General features: G+C 33.3%; 1 protein-coding gene across 1 annotated transcript in view; it reads left to right on the forward strand.

Moving 5' to 3' along the window:
- The window catches only part of LOC134851107 (multidrug resistance-associated protein 1-like), a 70,416-nt gene that overhangs the window by 33,710 nt on the left and 13,503 nt on the right, over nucleotides 1–23,203 (forward strand). Inside the window, exons 7-9 of the mRNA XM_063867038.1 lie at nucleotides 16,343–16,456; nucleotides 16,609–17,324; nucleotides 22,072–22,244. Of these exons, the coding sequence (XP_063723108.1) occupies nucleotides 16,343–16,456; nucleotides 16,609–17,324; nucleotides 22,072–22,244 (1,003 nt within the window). The remainder of the gene's footprint in view (nucleotides 1–16,342; nucleotides 16,457–16,608; nucleotides 17,325–22,071; nucleotides 22,245–23,203) is intronic.

Consider the following 23,203-nt stretch of genomic DNA (forward strand, 5'->3'; position numbering starts at 1 on the left):
TAAGCTCTATTAGTGCTGAGTGAAGATTCAGTAGATGTGGATGATGGTGCTAATGATTCGGTATAAATTGAAGAGGGTGTAGGGTTAGGAGGGTTGGATGAATCTATTGTGGATGAAATTTGGTTTATGGTGGGGGTATCAAGGTGGTAGGGTTGTTGTTGTAATGTAATAAAATTATCTAGTTCTGGGGAGATTTGGGGGGTATCTGGAGAATTGGATGATCGGTCTGAATGATGTGAAGAATAGGTTGGAGTGACTTGGGAAGCATAAGAGGGTGTAGAATTGGTGGGGACGGGGTTATTTGGTAGCATTGGTTGAAAAGGGGGGTGGGAAAAAATTGAGGGGTTGGTGTGAAAATTATTGGATGGAGATGGTTCAGAGTCGGCAAATTCATCGGGGGTTTCAATATTCGGGTTATTGAGTTGTGATGTGCAATATAAAACTGAGATGTGTGAATTAGTATCGGAATTCATGCCTGATGTTACATTATTGGTTGGGAAATCGGGTGGCGGGAAAGCAAAAAGTGGTATTATTGTAATTGGAGTAGTGAGGTTGGTTGGGTGGGAATTTGAACGGTGTAGGGATCCAAGTTGTCGGCTCATCGTGGGCTAAAAAAATTATTATTTTGAGACTGAAAAGCGGTGTATGGGGTTGTTCTATAATTTGTTCATAAGTATTTTCATCTTGTGAGTGGCGTGTCATTATATGTTGGATGGGACTTTGTGATATGGTTGGTCTAAAATTTGGATTATGTGTTATTGCTAAGTTTCGAAAATTACGTGGGACTAGGGATAATGGATGGTTATGTGGTAGGGGTGGTAACTATGGTGCTGTTGGCGTTGTGTCTACATTGTTATGTTCTTCGTCGTATGTGTTCTGTCTTGTTGCTATTTTTGTGTTGTATTCTTTTATTTGTGCATCTAAAAGAATTTTGTTTATTGATGTAGAAAAAATTCCAAAAAATCCTGCAAATAGTATGCGTGCTACACTTGCTTGTCTATTGACTTGTGTGTGTATAGCACATGTGTTATAGATTCCTTTTAAGAGTGAAAAAAGAAATCCAATAAAGTTAAACATTGCGTATAAAATAGTCCGTTTTTCTAAGATGTAGTAGGGCCATCCTAGAAAATCAAGAATTTCATTCTTGAGTGTAACAAAGCTAAAAATATTGATAGGTGATATATCTTGGGGACGGTATTTTTCACCGTTTAGATATATATAATCTTTAATGTCTTTAAAATATCCGCTATAGTCTTGCGTATAGATGTCTGCAAATCCTGCGGTTTCGGCAAGTTTGCGTAAGTTTTGGTCAATTGATTGTCTTTGTATTGTGTCCATTTGTGTTAATAATTCTTGGAATTGTTGTGTTCTAATGTGATGTTGAATATCTGATTTTGAGTATATTCCTATTGATTGTAAGTCTATATTTGGGTTTCGAGCGATAGCGCGAATGCTTTCTGGTGAAAATTTTTTGAGTGATTGCATTAATGTGGGATATGGGGTGAGAAGGTAATATTTATCTTCATCAGGGTTTAGTTGTACTACATTGTGGCTATTTTCTGATCCACATGGGACTGCGGTATCCCAGAAATAGGTTCTTCTTGAAAGTGTGTCAACGAAATGTACTTTGTTCTTATAAAAGATAGGGATTCTTTTATAGCATCGTTTGTCTTCAAAAACGTATAGTGGTGATACTTTTTTGGTACAAGTATAAAACCATAAAACGTTTCCTTCATAGTCTAAAAAATTTGATCTATTTCCTGATAGTAAATATCCTGCGTAGGGTATTTTTAATACTGCTAGTGCAAGTGATTGTAATATTTGTGTTCTTTCTAATTCGCATAGTTGGTGTAGTGTTTCTAATTCAGAGAGTGACATTTCTTGAAAAATTCGGCTAATCGTGTAGTCTAGTTTCATATCTAAGTGAATATCATAGTGGATATTACCGAAATATGTACTATTCATTAGTGATAGTTCTTGTAAACGTGTGCTTTGATCGTCTTGGGGCTTTAAATGTCCACCAGGTTGACCTGTATTTTTTTGAAAATGAACTGGTATGTATGATGTTCCTTCATTTGGAGGATGATTTGTGGCGTATGGGTCGACTTTTGTTTTTCCAGTGGTCATGTCGAATCCTTTTTCGTATTCAACTAGTATTTCGGAGTATTGTGTTTTGTGAAGTGGGTTTCTGTATTTACATGCAAGTTCTGTTTCTTGATATATTTGAAAACGTGTTAATTTATTTTCTATATTACGAATGTTTCTAAAATTAGAACTTATTGTTCGTAATGGATTTACTTGTTCATATGGTATTGATTGTATAAAATATTTTTCGTGAAATTTTATCATACGAGCGTGTATTTTTGCTACTTGAAATGTTGTACATGTGTCTTCGGGGAACCAAACAATTGTTGCTTGTGTTCTTGTTGTAGGGTCACAATAGCCTTGGTCGTTTTTACAAGGTAATCTAATTCCTTGATAGATCATTGTGTTGTCTGATAAATCTCGTGTGAGTTGAATTTTTTCGAGTTGTATTTTCCAATCGAAAAACATTATTTCTTGGTATCCTTTATTTTTTGTGTCTGCTTTGCAGTTTGATGGGTTATTTATACCAATGTGTGGTATCCAGTGTTTATCGTGCATGTCATAGGTTAATCGTCCGTGTGCGCCGTTATATGGGTACTTTTCATCTAATTTTATATGTCCTTGATATCTTTCAAGTTCTGCTTGATGTACAGAATCTGAAAAAACTTGGAAATATACTAACTTTCTATCTTGGTTTTTATTTTTTGTGATGTTTAGTCGGAGTAACTCGTTTTTACAATCTTCGGGATTGAGATGTAAGAGTCGTTCTATATTACTCTGGTAGAATGATTCATGGTCAAGTCGGTTTTTATTTCCGTTTGAGACTTGTGAACAATGTACTTTCTTTTCAGAAAATGTTGCTGTGAATTTATATCCTATAACTGTAGTTGCTCGGGCTTTTGAATAGAGTGTCGCTATTACATTTGTTGTTTCTATGGCTTGTGGTTCTGTTTCGCATTGTGATACTTGATTTATTGCATATTTGTGTAGTGTTTTTTGTTCGTTTTCTTCACAATCGTAATGTGTTACTAATAAATCTTGTGGTCCTGTGCGGGGGGAAGGGTTTATGTTTTGATTTGAGGTTATTAGAAAAAGGAGTTGGAGAAAAATTAAAATTTTTAGATTATACATGTGTATGACAATCCTGAGTATGGGTTATAAAATGTGATGTAACCAATTGTCTTTTTGGTATATCTGTCGTATTTGTATATTACTTCAGTTGTTATAAATGGTGGTGGTAGGGATTGAGCTGTTATATTTGGTGGATTTAATGGATAGGGATGTTGAGTAATGTTGTTTAATTTAACCGTGATTTCAAATTTTAATTGTAGACTATTCTGTTGGAGTATTTGGATGTTATGAGCACGAATGTCTTCGTGAATGTCTTGTCTATATTGTAGTCTATTTAGTGCCCAATTGTGGAGTCGGTTACTTTCTAGGTGTTGTCCAAATAATGGTGGAGGTGCTGTGAATGTATTCCAGTCTAGTCTTAAAGGAATATTTGTTGATGATTGTTCTCGATATCTAGCGTCGAGAATATTTGGGAAATTTAAGTTAAAAGGTGGTGGTGAAATCTGGCTTATTGATGGTGTTGATGGTAGTGATAATGTTTCTGGTAGTGATGAGGATGTTGTTGTATCCGTAGAAATATCTATTGGATTATTGATTAAATTTAGTTCACCTTGTGTAAATGAATGTGTTGTCCAATATGGTAGTCGTGATGCCTGGTTTGGGGGGTTAAAGGGATTTTCACGTATTTGTTCAGATGGTGGTGTTGAACCTAAGTAATCTGATGGTAGGATTGAGGTGCTACGTTGTGAAAGAAGCGTAGGGGTTTCTGGTAATATACCAATGGGGTTTTCTGGAGTGTTTTGTGATGGGGATTGAGGTATATCAAAATGAACTCGGGGAGTTTGAAAATTTCTGTTTCGTCGAGGATGTATAATTTGTCTATTTATTTCGACTGTATTTTGGTTTTGACTAGGATTTCTTATTCTACTTAATTCTTGTGGTAGTGTTGGGTATAAGTTATATGTTGGTTCGCTTAGAGGTGCTTGTCGTTGAACTGGTTCTAGTGGTTCTGATAAGCGAGCGTGTCGTTCTTCAAAGGTATATGGGTTATCTTGAAAGGAAATTCGTGTAGATGTTTGAGTATTTTGGGTAGTTAAAGGTGTTGTTGGGTTATCTTGGGATGATGTCGGTGAAGACTGACTATGTGACTGTTGGGTAGCAATTTTTGATAGCTTTTTTGGTCTATTCTTTTAGTGAAAAAGTTTATGTTTATTATAGTATTCTTCTAAAAAAAAGAATTAGGAGAATTGTTGCTAGGGCGAATGTGATGATTGCTTTTTTTATACATTTGCATATTGTCAAGATGAGGGATGAGAGAAATGTTAAAAAAATTACAAATAGTAAAAAAATATCGGTTCTACTAAAAATGGTTCGTATCATTTAGATAAGTTTTTGTGAATCGTACCTGTGGATATAGTCAATAGCTTTTGAAAGTTAGAGGTATAGTTCAAATAGGGAATAGAAAATTTAAAAAATAATGCAAAAAATGATTAAGATTATTACAAAAGATTCAAAGATATCAAAAAGAAATATTATAAAAGTTTTAAGTATCGTAAAAAATTGTTTGAGGTTTGTGATAATTATAATGACTGATTGAGAGAAGAGCATTTACGAAATGACTTCTTGATCGAATATTTTTTGTTGTTTGGGGCAATTTTCAAGTGTGGTCGGATTATTTATTGGTTTTTTGACAAGTGGGTTGAGTTTTGTGAAAAATTGTTGGGGGCAATTTTTATGGTGATTGGGAGGTCTTCTTTGTCTTTATTTTGATTTGTCAAATGATCTGGGGTATTTTTGAGATTTTTATACTTTAGGCTAATTAAAATGGTCGTTCTTTTACTTTAGGCTAATTTAACATATTTGTTTGGGGGATATTTGAGGTCTGAGTTGGGGAAATATTGTTGATCTTTGGTTTATTAGATAAGGGAGGGTTATGATATTATGGTGATATTTATTTTAGTTGTCAAGTTGGAGTGGTTTGCTTATTTTTGACCTGGAGGTCGTAAAGTTATAGTTATAGATATGCCTGGAGTTTAATATTTTTCGTCTAGTTGGTTTGTGTTAGAGTTATAGAAGGTGACGGATTGGATGAATCCTATTGGCTAATTTTGAACTAGAATCGCTGCGTGTTTGTCAGCATGTTATTTTGAAAAATGAAAGTGTAAAATGTTTCAGAGGTGCAAAGATTATTAAATGTAGAATTAAAGTTGTTTTTGAAATTCAACTTTCTTTAATATTTTAGATTGTGGGATGAATAATTTATAATTTTTACGTGGTTGATTTCTAAGTCGTGAAGACTCTCTATGTTCTGATTTGTCGATTTGTTCTTGGGGTATTATTTGTTCTGTCATTTTTCTATTTTTTCTTTCTTTTTGAGATGTATTTTGATCTAGATTTTTTGTATTGTTTTTTGTGGTGGTTGATTTTGTTATTTGGTTTTTGAGGTGAAAATCTTTTTGTTCCTTTGTTGTATTTTCCGTATGTGGGTCATTTTGAATAACTTGTAAACCTGTAAAAGAATATAATTGAGTTAGTTCGCGGAGTGCGTTTTCTTTTGGATAATAAGGTAATAGGTAATTTCGGTGTTGAACGATTTCTTTTTTGTCTGAGTCGGTGATTTTATATGTGACATCAGTGGGTTTTGCAATTATTTGGTATGGTCCTTTACGAAGGGGTTGTAATTTTTTTGAAATTCCTTTTTGAGTATTAAAATTGGGTATTAAAACAAATGTTCCAATTTTTAAATCGGAGGCTGGTGTAAAGCGTGAATTTATTTGTTCATTAATTGTTTGCCTTTGTAACAACTTTTTTGTTACTTTTTAGTAAATTTCATTGTGTTTTTTATCTCTGTTTAAAATCCATTCGGTGTGTGTACCGGAGGCTAATTTAAGAATTTGTGGGTGATGAAAATGATCTTCATCGTGTGTATGTAAAGGTAGGTTATAACAGATTGAGTCTTTATTTGGTTGACAATAACCTTGTGCGTTTTTATGAGAGTTTGCTGTAAACATTATTGGTTTGCGTGGCTTTTGGTTAAAAACCATTTCATATGGTGACATTCCTAGAGTTGTCGTAATTTGTGAATTATATGCTAAGGGAAATAATTTTACATCTGCTGACCATTCGGTGTATCTTGTATCATTTCCATTGATGATACATCTGAGATATTCTTGTAATGAACGGTTCATACCTTCGACTAAGCCGTTTGTCCAAGGTGCGTGAGATGTACGTGGTTTGTGTTTGATGTTATATAGATGACATAGTGTGATGATTTCATTATTTATGAATTCTGTACCGTTGTCTGTAACTAAAATTTCTGGTAGTCCGAATTTGGCTATCCAGTGTTCATAGAGTGTCGTGTAAGCGTAATAAGCGTTACAATGTGGTACTGGGTTAAGTGCTACATAATGTGTAAACGCGTCAACAATTACCATAATGTAGGAGTTTCCTTCGGATGAGGGTGAAATTGGTCCTTTTGTATCAAAGGAGATACGGTGGTTAAAGTACAAACTTTGTCCTTTAAAGTCTTGTTTTTGTGCTATTTGTTTTTGATTTGGATAAGGTTTATTTAGTTGACATACTATACAATCATTGCATAGTACTTTTATCCAAATTGGTGCATTTGGGAAATAAAAGTTTTGTATGAAATTTGAATATGTTTTCTCTGATCCAGAGTGTCCTTTAATATTTTGTGTATGTGAAATATTAAAAGCTATGAGAATCATACTTAGAGGGAGACAGGGAACTGTAGATTCATTTAATTTGTATTCTAGAAGGTCTGTGTTTTCGTTAATTGTTGTATTATTGAATTTTCGAAAATATCGGAGGAGTGTTTTATTTCCTAAAATAGTTGTATCTGCCTTGACGGGTTTAGTTTTATATTTGTGCCATGATTTTAGTTGTCTAATTACTGGGTCAAGATTTTGGTATTGTTTCAATGTTGAAATTGTAATTGTTTTTGTTGGGGGGAGAAAAATGTTTTCTATTTCTAATTTAGATAAAGGAATTGTATCAAGTGGGTCATGAAGGTCAAATATTTGATTTATTGTGTATTTTGAATCGTTTGTTTGTGGTCCTGATAAATTTATTTTATCAGTTAGGTTTTCTTTTTCAATTAGTGGAAAAAGGTCTTTTTTATGCGAGTGTTGTTTTACTCTTTTTTGTTGGGTGTTATTTTTTATCCATTGTGAATATGGGATTGGTTTAAAAGTTGATGTTCCAAGTAGGTCAACTTCATAGTGATTATTTTGACAATCTAAATAAAGTGGGAAGTGTTGTAGATTGTTTATCTGTGATTGTTCAATGTCAGTTTTTACTGCATATTTGCATTCTAGTCGGGGTGATGTTTCGTTTTTTGCAAGGTAGAATTTTATATTTTTGGGTATTTCAACTGTGGTTTTACGTGTAAGTAATTCCGGTGGCGTATTTCGACTTAATGTGTCTGGTAATGCAAGATTCTTTCCTGCTGTCCAAACTATATGTAAGTTTGGGAATTTCATTAGAATTAGTTGAAATCTATAAACTCGGTGATTTGGATTAGATTTTTGTGTAAAGAGAAAAATGATTGGTTTGTGATCTGTGAATAGAACTGTTGGATGTTTTGATCCAAGTATCAGAAATTCATATTCTGTAAGTGTATAGATTATGGCTGTACATTCTCTCATTAGGGTTGAGAGTCTTAGCTCTGCTTGAGTGAATAATCGAGAGTTTGCTGATATAAGGTTCATTTTGTTTGTACCATTATGTGATTGTAATAACGCTGCGCCGATGCCAAAGTTCGAAGCATCGCACATTGCATAAAATGGTTGATTTGAATCTGGAATTGTGTTTGAAATTTGTTCAGTTAGAAGTTTTTTAATTTCTTCAAATCGTGCTTGATGTTCTGTGTTCCATTCAAAATTATTTTGTTGTCTAAGTATATTATAAAATGGTCTTAGGTATAATTGCATTTTATAGACATATTTACTTAAAAAATTCAACATTCCAAGGAGTTCTTGGATTTTCTTTTTGTTTGTTGGTGGTTGGAGTTTTTGAATAGCATCAATGCGTGATTTTAATGGGGTGATTGTTTTTCTTTCTATATTATGTCCTAAGAATTTTACTCTTGTCAAAAAGAAGTGTGATTTATCGGGGGCGGTCTTCAGATTTTCGTTCTGAAGTATTTGGTGATATTGTTCTAAAACATTGAACATTTCTTCTTTAGTCTGTGATTGCATAAAAACATCGTCTAAATAGGTGATTGCGTTTTTCTTGAGTATTAGTGGTCGAAAAATTTTGCTCATAAAAGCTGAAAATGCTGCTGGTCCTATGGATATTCTATAGAATAAGCGGTTGAATTCATACTGTTGGTTTCCAATAACAAATTGTGTTAAACGTCGCGATTGTTCATCTAGTGGCATTTGATTGTATGCACTATTCATATCTGCGGTTGTAAAGTATTTTCCGTTTATTTTTGTTAAAATAACTTGTATTGGTTCAATAGGCCAATTACACTTTGATTCATCTATGAGTGAGTTGAGGTATCTAGCGTCGAGAACGATTTTTAATGATTCTCCTTTGGCTAGAATGATAACAGGGTTGATAAATGTGTTACCTTTTGGTTGTTCTTCTTTATTTACTGGTGAGATTATATTGTATTGTTCTAAAATATCAAGTAATCTGTTCACTTTATCGTGTAAATGAATTGGTACTTTACTTGCTCTTTGTTTTTTTGAAAACTGCGTCTGGTTTTAATGGGAGATGTAGTGATGAGCTGATTTTGCCAACATCAAATTTGGATGTTGCATAGACTGATGAATATTTAATTAGCTGTTTGGCTAATTTTTCAAATTCGTCTTGTGTTATTTGTGAATGTTGGAAATTAAACATTGTTAAAAATTTCTGTTGATTCTCTGTGTAGTTATTTATATTGAATGTCGGTTTGAAGTATGGGGTTTTTGTGAAATAATCCGTATTTCTTTTTTCGTTACTTATTATATTATTTATGGATAATTCTTCATTAAGAATTGTGGATTGACAAATATCTAATAATTGGAGTATATTATTTACGCGATATGCTTTTTCGTATATTGGTGATATTGTAGCGTTGGTTTCGCAATAGCCTAAAAGTCCTAAAGGTAGTGTTACTTGATAGGGTGTATTGTTGTATACATGTAGAGAAATAATATCTGAATTCGAGTTTTTCAAATATTTTATGGATGAAATTGTGATTTTGAAAAACTTATGGATAGGTTTGAATTCAAAATCTGACATATAAAGTTGTTGTTTGTTTTGTTTTTTATCATATTGGTGAACTTGTTTTATTGAAAAATTATATATGTTTCCTGATAGTGGTTTCAGGTGTTTTCTTTGTTGGTTATATATTGGATAAAATTTTGAAAAGAATGGTGGTTGTTTGTTTAATCTTTGAAAAAATGTTAGGGATGTGTCTTTTGCTTTTGTGTATTTATCTTTGATTAGTATTTTACTGTTTAATATGTTGATTGTTGGTATATATTTAGAGATAAATGGTATTCCAATGATATTGTGTTTAATATCAGTGATATGGAATATTTGTTTAAATGGTTTAGTTAAAATTTTATTTTGCTCCATTGTTCTTGTGGGGAGAAGAAATAATTGAATTTTTCCATAGTTTACCAATGTTGATCCTTGTGCTGTTGCTAGTTTACTGGAGGTTTCAAGAGGTGTTAGCTTTGGGTGTAAGGTTTTTATTTCATTCCATGTGGGAATGTTTATTATATTTGATTCTGCTCCTGAATCAATTAGAAAATCAATTTCAAGATCTGGTGGTTGAAATTCTTTGCTTCTTGGACTTTCTAAAAGAAATGGTATTGTCCAAATTTTTTCTTTGGGTTGTTCTTTTTGTATGTTTTGATAGATGTGATTTGTATTCAAGCATTTTGTTTTGTCATTCTCATTGGGTTGATTTGTAGTGTTAATTTCATTAGTTTTTTGCGTCGTCGGTGTGGAATGGATGGGTTCAATATAATAATTGTGAAGGAGTTCTGATTGGTTTTCATATATGTGTGATGAAAATGGTTGTTCATATATAATAGGTTCATAGTCATTTTCGACTGCTATCATATTGATGGAGATAGTGTTTTCTGTTTCACTTTCTGAGTCTGATGATTCACAGTTTATTTGATTGAGTTGTAACATATCATTTACTGTGTCGTCAATACCTGGAGGGTCTGATGTTGTTTCTGGATTTGATTGTACTTGATTTATATTCCTTTGATGTTTAGGTGTACTACTTCTATGGCGATTATTAGAATTATTATAATGGTTATAATTCCTGTGTGGTGATTGGGAATAATTTCTATAACGATTATTATAACTTGAATGTCGATTTTGTGAATTATTTCGTGATCTGTTTTGGTAATTATTGTTTGGTCTGTTATAGTTCGATCTATTATATGAGTTATTCCTTGATCGATTGTTCGGGTAATTCTGGTTTCGGTTGTTTGAATAACTTCTATTCCGATTATTGGAGTAGTTTCTATTCCTATTGTATGATGAATTTCGTGATTGATTGTTTGGATAGTAATTATTTCTTGATTGGGAATTAGATCTAGAAACAAATCGTGTTGTATTTGAATTTGATCTGGAGTAGTTATTTCGACTATTTGGTCTATTGTAGTGATTTTGTGATGAATTTTGCGTATTTCTTCGTTCTGGTGATCTTCCTCTATAACCTGAGTTATATGGTGATTGATTTCTTGTATAGTTTGTATTGTTCGGGAGTGGTTTTCCTGAACTGTTGTTGCTGTACACAGTTTTGTTCGGTAGATTTTGATCTTTTTTCATGTATTGATAGAATGATTTATTTGGTTCTTTATATTTTTGAGGTTTATTTTGATTGTCTTGCTGTTTTTGTCTACATTCAGAAATACTATGTCCGTATCTTCGGCAATAATTACACCATTTTTTGAAAGATGGTTTGCCTTTAAAGTTTGGGTGTTTTTCGTAAATATTGAGTATTTCAGTGATTTTTTCAACGAGGTCTGTATCTGATTCCTGTATATTGTTGATACTTGTGGTATTTGTTTCGATTCGGTTAACATATTGTAATTTCAGATTTTCTGTTTCTTCGAGTTTCATTGTGATTTCTGCTTGTTCTAGTTTGTCTACTAGTTTTCGGAAATCTAAATCGGGTTCTCGAATTGAAGAAGGATGGGATGCTCTCTTTTTTATTGCTATTTTTCTTAATTGCGGTGTTAAGGTCATCATTAAGATTTCTGTCATCTTTGTGTTTTTATAGTCGTGTGTATTTAATGAATATGCTTTTCGAACTAGTGTTTCGATGCGTACTGCTAATTGCTTGATGGTTTCATTTGGTAATCTGCGAATTTCATTACATAAAACTCTTTGTTGTTGTTTGTTTCTTTCGGAGTCAAACATTTTTGAAAAGTCTTGTGTAAACCTTTTCCAATTTGATTTTATTTCTATAGGCAATACTGAAAACCATTTTTGGGCTGCGCCGTCTAAAGTTGTTTGTATCAACGCTGTGCGTCGATGTATCCAGTTTTGATGTAGTGGCGTATTAATTGGTTCAGGTCCTATATTTAAAATCAAATTTGCTGTTACTGCATTTAAATAGTCTTCTACAGATATTCAGGGTCTGTTCCTGTGAATACCATTAAAGGTTTATTTGATGTTATTGATGATCCACCCATAAGGTATGGATTCATTGTCATTTGTAATGATTCTGCTGCATTTGGTATTTGAGAAAAATTTGAAAGTTGATTTCTTGTTATTTCGTGTTGTTGAAGATAATATGGGAGTGGTATTTCATTTTGCATTTGTGTCGGTTGATACGAGTGTGTGATTATTGGGTTTTGTTGCTGAATTGGTTGAAAATATTGTTTATTAATTGGGTTTTGTTGCTGAATTGGTTGTTGATTTTGTGTATCTATCGGTTGTGGAGAAAAAATTCTATGATTTGTATGTGGTTTCTGTACTCCTTGTCCACGATATTCTTGATTATATGGTGCAAATATATCTGGTTGTAAAAAATCATCATCTGATGATAAGTAATCCATTTGATAAGATGTTTGTTTTTTATTTTTATTTTGTTGAAAAAATGGATAGTTTTCACTACGATCCTGTGAAGGATGTAAATTTGTTTGAAAGTTTACTGAATTAGTTTGTGCCATTGGGTTATCCCAGTTTCGAGATCTTGTATAATTATTAAAATTTTTTCGTGGGGGATAATTTGTTTTTGATGGATGTGTGTAATTATAATTATGTTCTGCAAAATTGTTTCTAGTGAACGTTTTACGTGTTTTTGACGGTATTGTCATGGGTCTGTATGTTTGATAATCCATGTGTGAATATTTTGGGGCAACCGAAGGTTTAACGGTTGATTGTAAGGTTACTTGTGTTTGTGAAGGGTTTGTATTTCTTGGTGTTGTTAAATTTGGACGTATTGGTGAAATACTTTGTTGTGTAGTTGTTGTGTGTACGATTTCTTCATTTATGAAGTGTGATGGTGTCTGGATATCTTGTTGAGTGAGATTTCTAGTTCCATTGAGGTTTTCATTGTGTATGACTGTGGAGTTTAAACTATTATTTTGCATATCAGGTAAAAATGTATTATAGTTTAATGGTGTTGCATCAATGGTTAATGGTATTACTCTTACATAATCTCTTACATAAGATATCGTACTTATTGCTTGACTTGAGATTGATTGTGGGAAGTTTATGAATGCGGGATGAGACCATTCGGGGTCCCAAACATAGTCTGATTGTTCTGTGATGGCAGTATCATCGTTTGAGTTTTGGGGTCTAAAATTTTTTCTTGCTTGTGAAATTAAATCAATATTATGTGTGAAATAATCTATTATGAACCATGCCAAAATTTTTTGTAAGTCGTGTTTTGTATGTTGTGAAACTTCATCTTTCGTGAAATTTTCTTTAATTATATTTAGAAAACTAGAGAGTAGTGTGATTTCATGTCGTACTCTTATATGTTTAGATGTTTCTGTCGGTGAAACATTTGTGATTGGGATTTCGTTTTCTAATATCGAGATATAACTATATATTATTGCAAAAACTTCATTGGTGAATATGGAGTTTGCTCTTTGTGAGTTATGATATTGTATGCTTTGTATATATTCTGAGAATACTTTTGAGAATTCTAAATCAAGGTCGTCTGTTTGAATTACATATTTGCTGTGATTCTGGTTTGGTGAGTTGAATTCTATGGAGTAGATTCCGTATTGTTGTGTTAAGTTACATATATCTTTCAAATAGTGATCGATAATTTGTCTTTTGATTTTTTCATCTGGGAACTCTGTTTTACATGGACTGAATCCGGGTTCAAACAAATTTAAGAGTAAATTTTTGCAAAATATATGCTGTCCTCTATCAGTGGTTGCATCTACGATAAAGGGGAAGATATCATCATCATCTGGACTTTCTTCACCTGGGGTGTGTGTTGAGCTCATTTTTTCGTTTGATGACTGTTAATATGTAATTATCAATGTGTCTAATTGGTTGATTCCAATTGTATAAATGTACTGGTTTGTGTTTATATTGCTTTTTTATTCTTCTTTTTCCTCTTTTTGATGAATTTGAAGTTGTTTCTGAGTCGGAAAAATATAATTGATCGTGAATGGGGCAATTTTTATCTATAGATTTTTTTAATTTATAAAGTTCGTCTAAACTGCTGGTTTCTGATTCTGAAAATGCGTTGCGGTTTTTGGAAAATCTTTTTCGTGTAATTTGTCTTTGTTTGGTTATTATTTTTCTTTTTAGTGTTTGTCGTTTTGTTCTGATATATCCAACTGTTTGTGTGTGTGGTGTGATTACAAGATCGTATTTTTTGTTATCTATTTCACAATTGTGTAAAACGATTGTTTGTTTATTTCCTAGGTTTTTAAATGACATAAGGTTTAGGATGACGGATGCAAAAGGTTGTTAAATGATTTCTATTACTTAGACTGTTAGTCCTTACGATTTTTTGGTTAGCCTAACCTGGGTCTATTTGTTCAGGGTTGGGGAGAAAAGTATATCGATTCCGAAGAATGATTTTATACTTTCTCGTGGCTAGTATAAGCTAAGGTGTTAACTTACTTAATCTTACTTAAGGGTAGTGATTGTGTTCAGGGTTGGAGAATAGTAAATCGATCCACAAGGTTCAGGTATAATTAGAACGCGAGTAGTTCGTTAGATACTATTTTAAACTTACTAAGTCTAAGATTTATCTTGGGTCTGGTAAGAGGGGGATCAAGTGAAGGATGAATAACCGAAGTTCTTCACTGTTTATCCTAATTTGAATGATTAGTTTTGTCCAAAAATTTCTGTTAGTCCTGGGTTTTTAGAAAGGGTTGGATAGTGAATCGACGTTTGAGGTCGTTAGACACTAGCTAAGTGGTTGGGGGAGAACAAAATTGTTCTTTTTGATCCAAGGAGAGGCCTTGATGATCAAGTTTTAAACTTAATCAAATAGAAAATGATTTAAGATCCAAGGATGAGCCTTGATGATCTGATTTTAAATTTAAGTGAATTTAAGTTTAAAATGATTTAAATTTGTGTAGAGAAAAGATTTAGTGTTTTTATGATATTAGTGAGCTTATGAATGCTGTTATGTTTAGGTGATGAAGCTGGAACAACAGGATGATTTATAATTACTAACCATTTATTGTCATGCTACAAATTTTTATTTTGATTTTTCAATAAATATTTTTCAAACATGTTTTGTATATTACTGCAGAATTTAGGAAAACGATCTGAGATCTCCTTATCAATCGTTATTGTATATTAATAATTTGGTTTAGCGCCTGAAATGATTTTGATGATTGACTTCAAGATTTTATGTTTGCAAATGAAAATCTAAATTCATTGCTAGTAGTATTCTGAATACAAAAGTTTGTGTTGGCTTTTGCCGAACTATCATATAACTATATGGTAAGTTTCTACTTTGTCGTATGTCGTCTCTGGTTCGAGGTCTTCTTGCAATTCCGGGTAGTTCTCTTATCGTTCGGAATATTGGCTTTGATCTATTGAGTCGTAGAGACATTTCGATTAAATTATCGTCGTGTATTATTTTAAAAATGTTTTGTCTAAATTCTAATCTATTTTTGGTTAATTCTAAGCTATTAAGGTCTTGTTCGAGACTTATGGTCGCACCAGATGAGTTAGGACCGAAGTGTATAACTCATAGAGTAATTTCGGATAGGTTACACCGTCTGCTCGTCACGCTATCTTATTTTCGGCCGGATAGATTCGTGCAACTTCTTAGTCTAATACCAATCCTAATCTTACTCTTATACTATCTAGTCTCAGGTTGTTTAACTAGTCTCTGCTAGGCTCAATAGATCTAGGGTATACTGGTTTATTGCGGTTGCTGAAGTCTTCTTGGAGAGTCAACTAATTTCTAAGTTAAATTCAAATCTCTCTGGTGCTGAAATTACAAGTAATTTCAGCACTTACAAATAAGTGGATTGTTAGTCAGATGGATCATGATTGGTTAATATTAAATACTTTACATTGGTAAAATATCTAATTTATCCAATCATAAAATGTAGTTTAGATCAGGTTCCAATCAAGTCGAACGAAAATAAGACTAACTGCTGTAATAATTAGTGATTCAATATTCGGCTAATAATTTTGTTTTAATGGATGTTTTGCTTCTGCTTTAATTGCTTTACTGACTCTCATAATTTCCGATTAAGTTAACTGTCTGGACCAGATCTGTATCCTTGTCATTCACCCCTTTTTAGTCCTAAAGCCCGTTCAGTCAATCGGTTTTTGAAAAAAATGCAAAGATTTCTGTGTCGAAAAATTTTTCTGAAGCAAAAATTTAAGCCTTGACGCAGCTAAAAAGTTTGAGAGATTGAGAAACTTATTATGTTGAAGTCCCGGAAAATGTTGATGCTTAGTCCAATTTTTGACTGCTCTTAACTGAGCTAGGAAAAAAACTTAGATGTGAAAGACTAGTTTCTGAAGCTACATTTAGCGTTTTTCTGGTACCAAGAGTAGGAACGTTTGTTAAAACTGATGGAAAAAATGCATGTAATTCAACAGTTTTGGTAAATTAAGGCTGGCTCTAAACATTTGTATGACACATTTGGTTTCTCTCCTCGCAAAAATGATTTGAAAAATAGAAAGAACGACTACGAAACAGCTACAAGGGAATTTTGGAACATTTCTTTTTTATGTTACTTCAAAACTGTTTGACCAGGTTCGAGTTTGCGACTAGTGTGGACAGCCGCCAGAAGCAAGGGACTGTGGAGTGTGAGACTGAACAGGATGCGTGCGTGGACAGCAGGATACGCAAGATATCCAGTGGCAGCAGGTTTGCGATCTCATCTAATAGTTCTTCTTTTCTACGTTAAAAAAACATTTACCTGGTTTTGCTTGAAAAGCGAACTTGCTAGGCTATTGTTCCTTCCCAATTCTTCAAGTGGTGCATGCAAATTGTTTGTAATAATCACGAACTTATCTTAGAAGTGGAGCCGAAAGTACAGTGAGCAACCTGCCATCCTCTCGTCGCGAGACATTCCGAGTACCCGAGGAGGAGGAAGAGGAGGCAGAGATGAGTCATCCGAGTGACCACGATGACGACACCACGCGGGACTCGTTTCACGCAACATTCGCCTCAGGACACGAGAGATACGAGAGCAAAACTTCTGTTTTCGACCCCTCGACGCCGCTTCCAGTCCGAAGGCTTACAGCTCCAATCGAAGATCCGAAACAGATGCCGAGCACTGACAGAGACACCCGGAAACACAAGAACGGATACCATGCTCTACAAACTGGCATGTCAAAGGGTCAAAAAAGCTCACAAAAATATGAAGCGATAGAAATGCGAGATGTTGTCATTGATTCATTAAGTGACATTGGGACCGAAAATGACAGCGACACCGGATCTCAATCCAGCGAAGAGGAAGAAGCCCAAGATAAAGTCAGCCGAAACTGGATCAAAAGCGTTTTGGCATGGATCAAAGGAGCCAGTGTGTTTTTATTCTCCCTTTGGCAGTTTGCCGCTCTGGCTTACGTCATAATGGAAGTTTTGGGCGCAATTTTGCTGAAGGAGTGGGCGGTTGCTGAAGTAGAGGCGAATTTTAACGAAGTAAGAAAACGGAATTCTTCCAGTTATTCGGGGCCGTCAAAACACGATATCAACATTAACTACTTCTCAAAGTACTGCGCTGTCAAACTAGGTTCGTTTTATCTTCCTTTTTGAAAATATCTGGCATTACAACACCACACACGGGAGTACTTAAATTAGTTTGAATTCCACAGGTTTCGTCTCTCTTTTCGGCAAAAATTGTACTGGATTCCTCAGACGATCATTGAGTTGCAATTAGCCCGGGATGACCAAAATTTCTTATCATACTATTTCCATATAAGAGAAACTTCTTGTCTTGCAATTCCATGCGCACAGAAAATTGTATGAAATCTTTATGATGAAACTTTTTCCATATATGAAAATTGCATGACAAGTTTTTTTTCCATGAACCAAAAATTTGATTTTTTTTCCAATTCAATTTCTGAAAATTTTGGGTCGTGTTCGTAAGCAAACGCAAGTGAAAAATACCTTGGTTCACTCAGAGTAACAAAAGTTGGTCACAAAAGTAACAAAAGAAGGAAAAAAAATTTTAAAGTTAGGCAAAAGCTTTAACTCATGATTATTTTAAAAACTTGAATTGTTAAAGTATTAGACATCGATCAAGGCATAAGCAAACACGCCATACAAAAGAAATAGGAGTTTTCAGCGTTTTTGAAAAAATTTACTCGAAAAGGAGAAAAATTCAACATTAGTGTTTCCAGGACTACTTTATGCACACAAAAAAGGAAATTTTGCACGCACATTTTTTTGTAAAATGTTTGTTTGCGTACAAATTTCAATTTGCGGTTGAAAATTTTTTTTGGGGCAATACTTGGAAAGACTTGGGAAAGTTTTGTGTCGCATCAAAAAAACGCTGGCCATACAATTTCCATAACTGGGAGTTGTATGATAAGCATTTTTTTCATAAAACAAAAACCTCAGTCTTTTTATAACCAGACTGATTTATTAAAATCAAACGGCGACAAAAATTAGGTTAAATCTTTTTTCAACCACTTTTGGAAATTGTATGAAAGTTGCGCGCCAAAAGAACCCGATTTTTGGTCAACTTTTCCCAAAAGGGCTTTAAAGTGCATTTTATGGCCTGTTTTTTCAAAATTTTGCTTGCGGCGCAGAAAAATTGACCGAAACAGGGTCTTTTAAATGCCTTGAGAGGCTTGGAATCATTTTAGTTAACCTAAAAAAAAGTCGACAAAGTTTTCGAACCGCACCTGCTTATAGGTAAAACTTACATTAAATGTAATTTTCTTGCAGACTACCTACATTATAATCCATAATGATTGGTTTTTTTTGTGAGATAATATTTCGATAGAATCAGGGACTATAATCTATTATAATAGATTTTTTAAAAATTTTGGAAAAAATCATAGTCAATCATAATTGTTTTTAACTTATTGTCTCTAAAAATGTTATCATTATCATGGATTATAAATCTTATAAACATCTAAACTTGGCGCTTATAATTAATTATAACTTTGCTAAGAGTACGATTATTGTTATTAAATAATCGATTTCTTTCTCCTTTTAATGATTGCGGGTAGAACTCAGGGACAAATACTTAACCATCCCACACTCAACGAAAAAAGAAAAAAATCGATTATATTATAATTATAATTGTACTTTTAGCAAACTTGAACTAACTATAAGCGCTAATTTTAAATGTTAAAACGATTTATCATCCATTATAAGGGTAAAATTTTTGGTGAGATTTTGATAAATTATAATCAATTATAACTGATTATAATTTTTCCGAGAATCTGTTATAATCTATTATAATAGATTGTAATCCATTTTTCGATCAAATTTTTATTTCACAAAAAAAATCAATTATGGTGGATTTTAATTAGGCCATTTTGCATAAAAACCCAGTAAAAAGAATTTTATTTGGGTTTAAGCTGTAAGCAGGGGCGGATCTAGGATTTTCTCGAGGAAGCGTGGGATTTTTACATCGACCAAATTGATTCTCCGAAATTTATCAAAAAACTAAAAAGAATCTTGTTGTCAATTTTTTTACGCCGCGGGCAGATTTTTGAAAAAATAGGCTAAAAAGGCGTTTTTAGGCACTTTTGGAAAGTTTGACCAAAAAAACGTACTTTATTTGGCCTGTTTTTTCAAAGTTTTGCCTCAGCGCTTTTGAAAAAAGCTTTCAGCGTTTTTGAAAAAGTTATCCAGCGAAAAGGAAAACAATCAACAGCACTACGTTTTGAACACAAAAAAATTAAGTTTTGCATGCACATTTCTTTGGAAAATGTTTGCTTGCGTACAAAACTCAATTTGCGGTTGAAAAATTTTTTTTGGGGCAATACTTGGAAAGACTTGGGAAAATTTTGTGTCGCATCAAAAAAACGCTGGCCATACAATTTCCATAACTGGGAGTTGTATGATAAGCATTTTTCTATAAAATAAAAACCTCAGTCTTTTTATCACCAAACGGTTTTATAAGAATCAAACGGCAGCAAAAATTATGTTAAATCTTTTTTCAACCACTTTTGGAAATTGTATGGAAGTTGTATGACAAGCGTTTTTGCACACACTTGATTTATGGAACTGCATGATAAACTTTTTTGGTTTATGGAGGTCAACCCGGGAGAAGACTAATGACTTCAGTCCCCAGAAGTTTCAAAAAGAATTGATTATAATTGATTAAACAAGAATTATAATGTTACAATTTTCGTAACAAAAAAAATCATTATAATGGATTATAATCGATTGCAATCGAATAATTTTTGAAATTTTTTTCTCAAGTTTATTGATTTATAATCCATTTTTATTGTTTCGTTTTGTGTGCTTTTCAGTTGCTTTTAATAATTTTGCGAAAAGTACGATTATAATTATAAAATAATCGATTTTTTTCTCCTTTTAATGAGTGCGGGCAGAACTCAGGGACAAACACTTAACCATCTCGCACTCAAAAAAGCAGAAAAAAAATTGATTATATTATAATTATAATAGTACTTTTAGCAAAACTATAATTACCTATATGCGCTATTTTTAGATTTTTAAACCAGTTATCATCCATTATACTGATAACCTTTTTAGTGAATTTTGATAATTTATGATCAATTATAATTGATTATAATTTTTTTTTTTGCGAAAATCTGCGAAAATTTTTTTGCGAAAATTTTTTTTGCGAAAATTTTTTTTTGCGAAAAAGGATTTTTTTGCAAAAATCCTTTTTCTATCAAAATATTATTTCACAAAAATCAATTATAGTGGATTTTATTAAGCCAGTCTTCATAAAAACACAGTTAAAAAAATTTTATTTGGATTTAAGCTATAAGACGGGGCGGATCTAGAATTTTCTCGAAGGAGCGTCGGATTTTCAAAAACTTTCTAAAATTTTTTCAATTTTTTTTAATATCGACCAAATTGATTCTCCGAGCTTTATCTAAGCTTTAAGAACTAAAAAAAACCTTTTTGTCAAATTTTCTACGCCGCAGGCAGATTTTTGAAAAAAAAACAGGCCAAAAAAGGGTCTTTAGGCACTTTTAGAAACTTTTGACTAAAACAATTGCTTTATTTGGCCTTTTTTTCAAAACTTTGCTTCCGGCTCAGACAATGTGACAATAGACAATTATTAGGCTCCAACGCCAAAAATGGATATCTCAAAATACTTCAAAGGGAGGCCCTTCGGGTCGGCGGGGGTTCTAGTCCTACAGGGGAGGGGAGTATCGGACGTCCCTGGCTATAGGTACAAATTTGCGGTTTCTTTTAGTTCGGTAACCAAACGAAATGCGCACAAAACGAAACAAAATAAGAGGAAATGGAGCGATGACGTAGGTTGAAAAACAATGGATTATAATCAAATCTAATAGATTATAATTCAAAAAAATTTGAGAAAAAAATTCAAAAATTATTCGATTATAACCGATTAACCGAAAATAGTAGCATTTTAAGCCATTTTTTTTATTATAATCAAAAATTTTTTTTGAAATTTATGGAGACTGACAATACAAATCCACTATAATCTATTATTTTCTCTTTTTACTGAGTGCGGGATGCTTGTTTCGGATTCCACTGACAAGGCCGCTCTTTTTTATCTGTGAATTCCATTAAAAGCAGCTGGATTCCTCACTCATAATTTTGTTTTTGTGACTCAGTTCCAAATTTTTTTTCATTGCATTCCACACACACTCTCATTTCTTGTTGTCAAACAAACATTATAAAATTCGATAGAACCCAAACCGCTATTCCTCTAGAAAAATAACCCTAAAATAATTTATTAACTGCACATGTATACTTCAAACCAATGATTTTTTTGACAATTAATGACAAAAAATCTGGAATCCGATGACAACTTTTGGAATCCAGTGACAAAACAGCAATAAAAAGCCTCTGGAATGCGGTGGATTTAACCGAATTTAGTTCAACGGCCAAAACGCCTTTGTCGCTGGGTTCCAGAACAACAATTGTTAGGTCAGGACTTTGTGAAGTCAATATTAAGCATCCAATTTCAGCTACGAATAAAAATTCTAACTCATGTAAGAGATATGCCTGTGGAAAGCAGACACTAGCGAGCTCATTTTTGTGCTCTAATATAAAACTGAGTTTGACGTCTTAATGAGTATTTTTATGGGTCAAGGACAAAATCGGAATAACCATATGCTGCAAAATTAATGCAAGCTGCTAGATAAATTCAAAAAAGAAGAGAATGTCAGTTTGAGAGCATATGGGGTAAACAAGTCTGATGTGGAAATAAGACTGAAAAACAAAAAAAAAGCAGACCAGATTTTCTCGAAGCTGAAATTTTCCTCGATGCCCCAACATTGATCATTGAGGTACCAGTTTTTGAAAGAAAAGTACGCAATATTAGAATAGTGTGTGTGTGTGTGTGTGTTGAGGCAACGTGGCATTCATTTGTGTGAGGAGTGGACTGCAGATCTACACGTGCTACAGGGCCTCGCTCTACTTCAACCAGTGCATCATCCAGGCACTCCTCGGCTGCACTCTCAGGGAGTTCCAGAAACTGAAGAGGGAGACCATTCTGCAGAGGTTCAGTGTAGACATGCTAAGGGTACGTACGTGTCCAACCACATCCACTCAATTTCACACACATCCATCATGTAACATCCAGCCCCACTCAAACTCTCAATTCCCACAAAACAATCTCTACCCTTTTGCATCGTTGTCTGCCTTTAAGTACTTTTAAGAGCACTTGAGGCATCAGTCAGAAAAAGTGAATCTCATAAATTAGCAACACATGGGTTCATTCGGATGACTACGGTAAAAAAAGCAATTGGAACACGAAAACAAGCTGCCGAAAGAAACCAAAGTAACGATTTTTAGCAACATTGGTCAACCTATAGATTCGTTATTAGTTATCTCATGATGATTCTTGGTAGCCTAATTGTTGTGATAAACGTGATAGAAAGAGACGTTAAATGGAAAAGACTGACCCGATTATTGGAAAACCAACGGAAGAGTTCAGCGTCCAAGAATCAAACAATTATATTTAACAGCTAAGCTTTCAAGACCAGACGACGGTCTCTTAATCTTCTTCGAACGGAACGTGTGTGTCTCTTAGCCCAGAATTGCAATCAATTTCTGAAACAAACAGCAGCCTAAATGAGACTATACAATCTAACATTGAGGATGTATTAGAGAAACATATCCCAAAAAATATTGACAAAATGGAAAAATCACTATCAGCTATTTTAATTCTTTAACCAATCAAGGGATGCAGGATATCAAAAAATCTGTATATAAAGAGACTATGGAAACGATAGAGATGGAGACGAGGAAAAGTAGTTTGAAAAGTATGTCAGAAGCAGATCTTTTGGAGCGCTATAATAGGCGGAACACTTTGCGGATATTTGGAATATCGGATGACAAAAGTAGAATGCAACCGAAACATTGAAAAAGTCTTAATTGTAGCTAAAAATACAGGTGCGATATTTGAAAAATCGGATCTTTCATTTGCTCATAGATTACCTGGAAGGAATTCAAATGCTCGACTAAATATTTTGCGTTTTT

The sequence above is a fragment of the Symsagittifera roscoffensis genome, chromosome 7 (genome assembly GCF_963678635.1).
Source record: "Symsagittifera roscoffensis chromosome 7, txSymRosc1.1, whole genome shotgun sequence".
Lineage (NCBI taxonomy): Eukaryota > Metazoa > Xenacoelomorpha > Acoela > Convolutidae > Symsagittifera > Symsagittifera roscoffensis.